Raw genomic sequence first — 11,008 nt, 5'->3', positions numbered from 1 at the left:
GACACTAATCCCTTTTCTTTTTCTTACCCTTTCACTTACCCCATTAGACCAGAGCTAAGCACAGCCTCCTCTGCTGGTGTGTGTGTGTGTGTGTGTGTCTGTGTTTGTGTGTGGGACACCCCACTAATCACAAGACGGGGGCGGGGTATGTTAATGGAGTTTAAAATGGAGAGGGGGGTCCACTTGTCCCTTTCCCAGTTGCTATGGAAACACTGATGTGAAATACAAAGCCAAGCAAAGGCTAAACTCTGTATTGGCCGCCCTCAAACCCCATGGGAGCCTTACATGTTGTGTGTATGTGTGGGGGTCTTTAAGTACCTATAAAGAGGGCCCTTTTAGCTGTAACGTGACCGAGACATTTGAGTACTGAAAGACTGAACAGGAAGGAGATCAAGCTTGTAAACTGTCCTTCTTCTAATGTGGTACAATTGTAGAAATTGATGAAAAACACACACCAGATGATTAGATTATGCTTTTTATCTATTGATTTTGGTTGTAAATTAACCCCTTCTGAAAAATAAGCCCCAAAGCAAATTTCCTGTGTCCGAGGATTACACTCATGTGATTGTCATTATTGTTTGCAGTACTGCCCAAATTACACCTTGTGCTCCCGTGTGCTGTGGTTGTTATCCAAGGCAGAGGAGGAGGAGGAGGAGGAGGGCCTGCAAATGAAGCTAGGCTGTGATGTGTGTCCTTTGGGGTGCAGGGTGAGGGGTCTCGGTGCAGTGAGAGGTAGCACTGAAGCACTCAATCCAATGGGCTCAAGGAGATTAGTGCAAAAGGGGAGGAGGGCTGCAGGGGTAGAAGGGGATTTTGGGTCCGAGCACAAAGGCAGGAGAGGAGGAGTCACAGTGGAAGGGAAAGGGAGTGAAGGACAGGGGGGAGGCAAGGGGGGGTTGATGAATCAGCTCTCTTTTGTTGTGCAAATGTTACTAGCGACTGTTACGGCCGAAGAGCCTTGTGATTGGTGGGCTGGTTTAAATTGTAAGGTGCATTTCTGGGTGATGGCTGTTGCTGCCAGACTTTGAACTGTCACTGAGGGAGGAGTGGGAGGGAAACCACGGCTCAGACAGGCAACAGGGGGAAGGCAGAGTGAAGTTTCTCAAGCTGGAGATCACAGAGAAACAGCACGGTTCACTGAAAGGTTTAACAGCTCAAGATGTCAGGGTGTCTCTTCACTCGGATGGTTATTTAGTATTTGTGCAGGTTAGAATTTATTCAAGTGCATTTAATGCAATATTTGACTGGAGACATGTGGGCATCTATGCACTGCATGGTCACCTGTACTACTACTTCTAGTTAAAATATGTTAAATATTTAAAACAAAAAATTTGAAATTGTTAAATTTAGTCTTAAACATTTCTTCCAATCATTAGAAAGAAAAAGGATATCTACTTATATAGTTTTTTTTCTTGAATTTTGATATACAAAATTTGAATAAGTATGTTTTCTCCTTTTTTGTTCCTAAATTTGACTGTAAAGACACTGATTCATCTCTTTGGTTTCTTTTGGAAAAGTAGTCCAGTCCGAAATCCATTCCAGGTTTTCCCAAATCCACTGGTCCCACACCAGGAGCAGTCATTTGAAAAGGCTCGGTGCTTGTGCTTGATGTAGTGGTGGGTACTTGCCCACACCAGAGAAGTTGTTGGGACATTCTCTCTCCTTGAAGCCACACCGCTGGGACTATCGATATCACTGTGCCATGGACATTCGCAGCCTGAAGGACTACTGTTCTGGTGAAAGTGGCAAGATTTTGTGAGGAAGCTGACAACGTGTTTTCAAAATCTCAAATTGAAGTGACACAAGTAAGTAACCCTGTGATTCTTGATGTGATACACAAAGACACACAAACGTCATGACATTAAATCTCACAAGGGGCATTATCCTGACTGAAAAAAGCAAGTTTCCTGGAACTTAACGGCACTTTTCTAACTATGGCAATCTGCGTACAGTTAACTGTCACTTTAAATGTACTGTTGGTAGGATACTGTGTACAGTATCCAAGCAGATGTGCACCTGTTAAACCAGTATGCCTGGACACTGGCTATGTGAAATGGAAATTGAACCTTTTAGTCCTTATCTTTATTGCCTCACTGCAGGTAAGTCACATGCGTTCAGGCTCTAATGTTTTGTTTTGTTTGGGATCATTTTGACAACCACAAATTGCCAAAGCTGATGATGTCACTTCTATATTTTTGTCATGTACTTTGGCTTATTTCCTTCTCGAATCAATAATTCATCCGAATGATTTGAAAAGCATTTTCTGCAGCATGTGTTTCACATGTCGGTGCTCCTTCCCATTGTGCTTTAACAACAGAGATTTGAAGCAGGGCAGCATAACAAAGGCCTTTATTACTCTCAGCCGGTAGCCATCCCAGAGAGAAAGAGATGGGGCACTCCCCCCTCCGAGAGCAGAGTCCTTGGGGATTTTTTGATTTGATTTGAGTGGTTGTGTGTAACTGCCTGGGTGTGAAAGACCAAGAGATTTAAAGAGACAGAGAGCTGATGTGACACTGAAATGAACCACCTAAAAAGACACAAAGCAAGGTAACTCTCCATCTTTGCTTCTGCCTGATCAACCTCACAGAGTTGTCAACACCTCACACACAGAGTGTCTTTGTCAGGCGGAGTTGGTGAAGCTTATATGTAAATTGATACAGGCTGAAAGGCCAAAGGTCCAAACTCAGTCGCTTTTTATGTTCAGTTTACAGTTGTCAATTGGATTTTTCTCAAAATTATGCAAATATTTGCTTTCACCTGCTGTCACAATAAACACTTACTGGTGAGCGACTGTAACACTGAGTAGCTTTTCCATCACACACCCACATGCACCATGGTGTGTGTGTGTGTGTGTGTGTGAAGGAATGCATGAGCTGTAAAGTGACTCCCTTGTTATTATGTGACTTGAAGTATTGTGGAACAGTGGATCAGCTTGCTGGTGTAGAGTTATATGAGTGGGAACACGACTCTTTGTGGGTGCTGTGATCCCTCATGAATAATTGACGTTTTCTGGTGGAAAGGAAGCGAGGAGGACTGACGGATTGAATGAAATTGTGTGTGTGATGTGTGTGTGTATACATAGGCTATGTGTATGTGTAGGTAAAAGACAGAAATATAATAGCAAGGAGTGAACAAGCTGTCACTTTGTGCTACTGTATGTCAGAGGCCAATCACACACTCGCTCATATCTATTTACAAACACGGAAATGGGAAACAATTCACTGGATTCACTTCATGCAAACTGATGTGTTATCAACTCAGCACTCGCTGCAGCAGAAAATAAACAGTTCTATCTTGTCGGTGAGGACATGAAGAAGACGGTTTGAGTTAAAACCTGAGAGTAAAAGTAAAGGATAGGAACAGGAGGGAGATATGAGGGGGTGTCTCTCTTCTGGAAATAGATCTGAGGGTTTGACTCATGACCTTGCCCACCACTCAATTTCACAGTAAAGCAAGATGACGCCACCACACACACGTTTTACCACACACACACACGTGCACAGACAGCATCACACATGACAGTTAAAAAAAAATTTTGAGCCCTTAAAAGTTTTTGAAACATGCCGTATACCTGATATTCTGGCTCTGGAGACAGAATTTCCATAATAAATTAATAATTTCTGGATGTACTGAATACATTTTGACACTCACTAAACTTTTATCTTAGGTGTTTCATTTTTACACATAATTTTTCTCAGCTTTAAATCTACACATTGCATCATTTAGGACACTTTTGCAGAGGAGATTCCTTAAGCTGCTTTCGTTTTATGACTCCATCATGTGCATACAGCGTCTGCTGATGAGCTGAGATAGCCTCGCTGCCCCTCTGTAACAACTCTGACCCTGCAGTAACCTCGCTGCCTCGAGGTCCCCTGTCTCCTTATCAGGTCAAAGGCTTACTGAGACAGCACAGGCTGCACAGTCTAGATGTTACAACTTCCTTCTCATTCCTTTCAGCCTGGTGAAAGCACATTTTAGTGGATTTTGTTGTGGTAATTAGTTAATTAATCTGCAACAATTTTCATAGATGCTTCATTGTTTAAATTATCTTCCAAGCAAAACTTGTCTTGTTAGAGCCTCTCAAATGTGATGATTTGCAGCTTTCCGTGGTTATAAACAGTGGTGGAATGTAACGAGTACATTTCCTAAAGTACTTAAGAACAAATTTGCCGACAGCTTTAGTTACTTTTCAGGTCATCATTTAACATGAAAAACATGATCAATTTAAAGTGATTAGACATTTTTAAAATGAAACCTCATAACATAATGAGCCCTATCTTTACAAAATAATAAAAAAAACTGCATACATAAATGCATCAATACAAATATTCTAAAAATAGATTTCGAATATATGTAACAATCTCAGTGGGGCCATTCTGCATAACGAGTACTTTTACTTTTGATACTTTAAGTACATTTTGATGCTGATACTTTTGTACTTTTACTTCAGTAAGTTTTGAATGCAGGGCCAGTGTGGATTTAATAATTTTACTGGAGTAAGTGATCAGATAAATCTTCAACCACTGGTTATAAATAACTTGTCACTATTTTCAGATGTTATTGACCAAATAATTAATAGAAAATCATGAAAATAGTCAGAAAATCAATCAATAATGAAAACAACCATCTTAATCAGTCAGTTGCAGCCCATGAGATTTAAACATGATGGTATTCCTACATTATCTTGAAGCTGAAGAAAAACTGACCTTAAGTATAAAGTACAAGTATAAAAAAGCATTTGAAAAAACAAAATATTCAGATAATTATTTCTGATTAATTGTTAGCAGGAATGTTAACTGTAGTGATGCACTAACACACCAAGCAAACACTATTTGTATAGAAAGCATTTCAAAGTTTGTAACAACGTATTGATATTTTTTTTACATCAATGAATACATGTAAATTGGAGTACCTTTTACCTCTAGTTCCCTATACACCCTTTACTTTTGAGTTAGTGAGTTATTGAGCACTCAGGTTGTTTTGGACACTATCTGTCTGGCCATCAACATACCAGGACTGTTTACCATCTGTTCTGATAACTGCTTAACAAGCAATTACAAGCTACTCATTGACTCTGTAGAGCAGCGAGGCTTTACAGGCTGAATGCCATCAGGATCCTCATCCATCACCTGACATGTAGTGAAGGGAGATATAAAGGGAGCAACATACCTGTGCCTGTTCTTTTGCTTTACAGAATGTTATAACCACAGATACAGTTGCAGATTAATAAACAAATCTAGTCATGGTTAATAATCACTCAGCATTTACGGCAGCTGTTCACAAAACATAGAGCCACCATTGTGTATCTCAGTATTCATGTCTAAATAGAGTGCTCTTTGGCATGTGTCAATATGGGGTGACAGATGCTGCTGTCTCTGTGTGCGTGTGTCATGAGAGGGCCATTGTTTCATATATGCATATATGAGGAGTGATTCACACCAAGCCACATGTGCCATGAATATTAAACAGTCCCTTAAAAGGGAATTATAACTTGGTCTTATGTTCATTGTTTGACCATAATTTCTGTCAGTTATGATGACATTTAAAGTCTGAGTTGTAGGGCTGTGCAGGCTGGTAATATATCTAATGAATATGATTAATTCAAAATTCAGACAATCTCATACACGCAAATATCAGCTTAAATGTTGTAAAGCAGGTTTTTCCTGCCCTATCTGCATTTAAATTGATGATTCAAGTTGATGTCCATCAAACATTTAACTATTTTGCTAAAATGTATGTACACACAGTGCATTCAGCAGCTTTATTCTACTCACCAGGGAAAAATTATATAAATTCAATAAAGTCAATAAAATGTTATATTAAAAAAAGACACATGCATTTGCCCTTTTATTAGCAATAGTATGATCAATGTTTACTGGTTTGTAACATATACGATTAAAAAACATATCACACAGTTAAAGGGTGCAATATACGTGTACTGCCAGTGGTTATTCAGTTGGATATGTATCGAAATCTGCCGTATTAGCTTTACATGGACTCTCACAGCCTTTATAAAACAGAAATGGGTTTCTGTTCTGTCAGATAACATGAATTTTATATACAGGACAGAAAGTTTTAAGTACTAAAATGCTGCATCCACATGTTTCAGATTGTATTACGTCTGTTAGATTTAAATATCTACTACAACAAAACTTTTAACTTGGGGGCAAAGTCGACCTACTTCCTACCAGAGCCAGAGATAGAGTGGTTCATCAGGCAGTCTGGCAGTGAAACATTTATTTTTAAGCTCCTTTCTCTTCCCGTAGCCTGATAGACTGGAAAGAGCGGACTGAGTTCCCCTGAGGTTTGGGCCCTCTCATAGAGGAGAGGACTGCTAGTGTTACACGCAGTCACAAGAGGAGAGTCACTTTACATTCACTCACACACACTTAGCTTCTAGTGGTTTGATTTATAAAACATTATATACATCAACCTGTTCCTACTGTTAATGGTGCAGAGTTATATGTGGAGAAAGGTGATTCTTTTAAAATCCCACATATAGAGGATTTGAGGACATTTTGGCAAATATGTTTACTCACTTTCTTGCTGAAAGTTAGATGACAAGACCAATAACACTGTCTGTGAAGTTAATATGAAGCTGCAGCAGCTGCGATCACGATAGACTGGAGACTGGAAACAATGAGCCCCTCTCTATCTAAAGGTAACAAAATCCACCTACCAGCCCCTCTGCAGCTCAATACATGTTTGTACACATTTTGAAAGTGCTTAATTTGAACCTTTATGTTATCAAGATTATGAATATGCTTGAATTGTAATATAGTGCTTGAAAAGAAAAACTTGATTTCTTGATTTTCAACATAATCAGTTTTTTTTAAACACAGTCACATCAGTTTACTAAAAAAGTTTTAATATTTCAAATGAAATGATTAAATTGTCAAGACAAAACATTCAATCAGCATTAACCCTTTGAAACCCAGGCAGTTTAAGTCCAGCACCTCTAAGGAAACTTCACAAATCATAGCTGTAGAAAAAACTCAAAAATGTCTTTTGTGCAGTATAACACAGTTATAATGCTATAAATATAAAAGTAAAAAACATTTTTCTTGGTAGGGCACACAAGGCAGCCATCATGCGCATGCAAACACGTAGCCATTGGTGGAATGACCGATTCCTTATAAAAGTACTGATACCATACTGCCAAATTACCCCAATATGAGTAAAAGTCCTGCATACAAAATCTTACTTATCAGCACCAAATTATTTTTTTTACAGGATCTGTCTTTAAATAAGACCTGTCATACAGTCATTATTTTAAGTGTTGGTTACACATGATTGAGACAGGGACCATTCAATGATAAATGCTTTAATTTTGGCATTTTTTCAATAAAATATGCTACAAAGTGGCAATATACATTTGTTGCTGTGGGTATAAAAGTTTTTTTTATTGTTTATAGTAGCAATTTAGATTAGGGCTGTGAGAGTCTGGATATTTCTTGGTTATAAAAAGTGGATTCATTTTATTCCTAAAAAGCAAACCCTGAGTCCTTTACATAACTGTTTCTGTTATGCTAAGCTGAGCTAATGAGCTGCTGGCTGTGCAGATTCATATTTGATGTGGTAACAGTCTTCTCATTATTGTCAAAAATATTGAACTATTCCTCTAATTTGGTAATTTTGGGATAATCATAATTGGCTGATGCAAATATGTCGTATTTTCCTTTGGTTTTACTCAATTTTTTTGCTTGTCATGTTTGTGACTGTATCACAAAAACACCAGTGTTATAAGGATGATACATTTAGAAGCATCAGCATCATATATCCTGTATGAGCACAGATTATATTTTCTGTGTAACTTCATGCAGCATTTGTAAAGCTACGTAGCTCAAACATTCTGGTAACTTCTGACAGCGTTTGTGGTGGATTCATATAATCTAGCCGTATCATGACCTGACATGCCATTAAAGCTGCTCAAACAGTGTCTCCAGTCAGCTACCTCTGCTTGGGCTCCTATCTCTAATTTGGACTCTGTTATGACAACAAACAGTAATTTAGAAACATTATTCTGTAATTAAGCAGTAAGCCACAAGGGGCCGAGCTCTACGCTGAGTTCAGAGCAGCTAAGAGGCCTTTAAGGCACAAGGTGAAGCAGAGTTTAATGACTGAAGAAAAGCCTCAGGTGAATTTTTGTGCTTATAATATGAAAGAACACAAAAGTGTTCGAACCTTCTCTACCGAAAATGTTACATAGGTAAACAGAAATTATAGTATTATATCAAAGCTGTATTTGACTCTAAGCCAAAGCATCAGAGAGCACTGATTATGGCACAAGAACTGTATTTTTTTTTTTAATCTATGTCTTGTTGTAAAACAATGAATCTTTTTGTTTTATTGTAGATTTTCAGGAAGTTTGTGTTTCCTTTTTTTTTTTTTTTTAATTTCCTGGAAATTTCCTGCACCAGCACCAACCAGAGTACAGCTTAGAATGATATCACAATGATGAAATATTACTGATGATAAAAAGGATTTTCTTACATTATTCAAAGGAACAGATATAAAACATTGCTCGCCTAATCTTGAACTACAGTAAGGGAGCAGAGAGACTTTTTGCATCATAAAAAACAAGCTGGTGGGTTACTGCGGGGGATGGAAACCCTTAAGAACATTTTAATGTGGCGCTTTCAAGGTACCTGAAACTCCTTGAAATGTAGGTTATACAGGCTGCCAAGTATACAAACAGGCGAAACATTTAAAAACATGAAACTTAACTTTAATTTGTAATCAGTATACTGTATATAGGTGTGTCAATTACAACCCATGTGAGGTGGTGGAAAAGCTTGAAATGCCCCTTGAAATGCTTGGAAAGTACTTGAATTTTACTTTGGAAAAGGTGTAGGAACCTTAAAACAGATCCGGTCCGTCATAAACACCACAGACATTACAGGCTTCTGTGTTTTAAAGTGAGGTGATGGCAGGGTCACAGGAAAGCACTTTCACCTCAAACATACTTAACCCGTGAGCTCTATGTGTTCAACCAGACAGTCGCCTCTCCTCGGGTCAGCCGGCACCAGACGTCTATAACTGTCCTAGAGGCTCCGAGTCTTTCCAGATCTGTACATCTCCGGTGTGTGTGTATGTGGGTGGGTGAGCGAGAGTGTGTGTTTGTAGTTGGAAGCAATAAATCACAGAAAGACAGATGAGCAACAGGTGGGGAAACACTAAGCAGTGAAACTGGCAGTGGGAGAGGCAGGAATGAAAAGTGATCAGGAGGAAGTAGTGGAAAATTGGGAATCCGGGAATAAATGGTGAGGAGAAACAGAAGGAAGATAAATGAGAACACATGGAGAGAGAAGTGGAAATTCAAAGAAGACAAAAAGGTGGACAATGAGATCTTTCCAGATGGATGGCAGTTTAGTAAAGAAGAGGAGCAAATGATGGTAGAGATGAGGAGGTAACCTAACACTATATCTTAGTGGTTGTTTTCAGCTATATTAATATTCAAAAACTCAAAGAACCTTTAAACTGCATCTTGTGCTGTTTGTCTTGGGATTTGTGAGTTTGCTCATTGCACAGGACATGAGATGCATTGTTTATATACATGTTCTATGACATATTTGCATAAAATTACCATTTAGATTCATTTAATTTCTGCAAATTCTCTCCTCCCTCATAGGTCATCCAGCTGTTTGTCCTGCTGCATCCCTCCTCCTCTCACCATGAGCGCCTGGGTCGTAAACAGGAAAGGAGAGCCACAGTACCGCCGGCACTTCCTGACCGACAACAGCACTTTTCATGGTAAATACCACACACACACACACACACACACACACACACACACACACACAACAGAATACTGAACAGAATATAATAAACAGTACGTTCTCCCTGATAACTGTATGTCATGAGAATGAACAGTAGAGGGAGACTCTTCTTCACCGTTGTATCTCAAACACTTTATATTGGAGACAGCAAAGCCAAGATTTATTCTTGTGAAATCAATGCAAAAGTATTACTGTTTATTGGTGCACAAAACCTCAACTCCAATCATTGTGCTACACTTCTATTCAGGGGTGATTAATACATATTTTTACTCACATGGTGGGAAGTTGAAGAAAAAAAAGAATCCATGTCCTATCGTGTATTCTGTTCTTCTACTTAATAACAGCATGCATCAACTTGAGTAACCTGACACGTATGTTATAATTTACAAATTTATAAATGTTATATATGATTTAATGAACCACAACATTTCATTCTCCTTAAAGCTAAAATTTATCCAGACATCAACTTGATCATGATTTATTAGTTTTGTGGCAGTCAGGCTGCACACTGACAGATCCGCCAGACAAATCCATAAGAAGTCTGTGATCTTTGTCTGCCTCTGTGGCTGTCACACATCCCACCTCTCCTGACTGTTTGCTACACACTGCACAAGTGTGTACTGTGTGCTTGTCAGCAAACAGTAGTAGAAATCAGGCCTGACTGCTTCAGTATTCCGCTGTGGATGATGGATTGACCTGATGAATGCAGAGCGTGAACACAAGTGTCTGTTTCCCCTCCGGTCATGCTTAGAAGTAAAGATATTATCACATCTAGAGGAATTTCACCCATTTTCCCCCTCTTTAAATATTTTTCTCCAAGACAAAATGGACTTTTCTTCCAGACTTTGCGGTCAATAAATGTCGTTGAAATTAAATGAATAGCCTTCTGAGCACAGAATGCAAATGCATTTTCATAAAGACCCATAAGAGTAAACTTGCAGCACCCTTCCAACCCATTTCTTACAAGATTCAAAAACTGCCTATGGACAAGTGTTGTGAATTAGCTCTTGTGCTAAACAATGCATCTGGCTGGTCTGTCCAATGTAATTGCTATGTCCACATCAAATAAACACTAAATAAATAAAAAATAACATATTCTGATCCCAATCTAATCGTCTAAATTTGTTATGTTCAAGCTGCCATTAACTTTTTCTAAGAGATAAAGGGTGAAGAAGCGGAACAAATAGACTGGGAATATACTTTCTGCTGTATCTTCACCAAAATTCAGA

General features: G+C 38.7%; 1 protein-coding gene across 3 annotated transcripts in view; it reads left to right on the top strand.

The window, feature by feature from the left end:
* Positions 1-9,659: 9,659 nt before the first annotated feature.
* plch1 (phospholipase C, eta 1) overlaps positions 9,660-11,008 on the top strand; it is a 59,747-nt gene continuing 58,398 nt past the window's right edge. For all 3 annotated transcript variants that reach the window (XM_059331532.1, XM_059331535.1, XM_059331534.1), the window contains exon 1: positions 9,660-9,753. In XM_059331532.1, the coding sequence (XP_059187515.1) occupies positions 9,675-9,753 (79 nt within the window). In that variant the 5' untranslated portion in view covers positions 9,660-9,674. The remainder of the gene's footprint in view (positions 9,754-11,008) is intronic.

This window comes from Centropristis striata, chromosome 4, assembly GCF_030273125.1.
Source record: "Centropristis striata isolate RG_2023a ecotype Rhode Island chromosome 4, C.striata_1.0, whole genome shotgun sequence".
Lineage (NCBI taxonomy): Eukaryota > Metazoa > Chordata > Actinopteri > Perciformes > Serranidae > Centropristis > Centropristis striata.
This window is presented reverse-complemented; position numbering and strand designations above follow the sequence as displayed.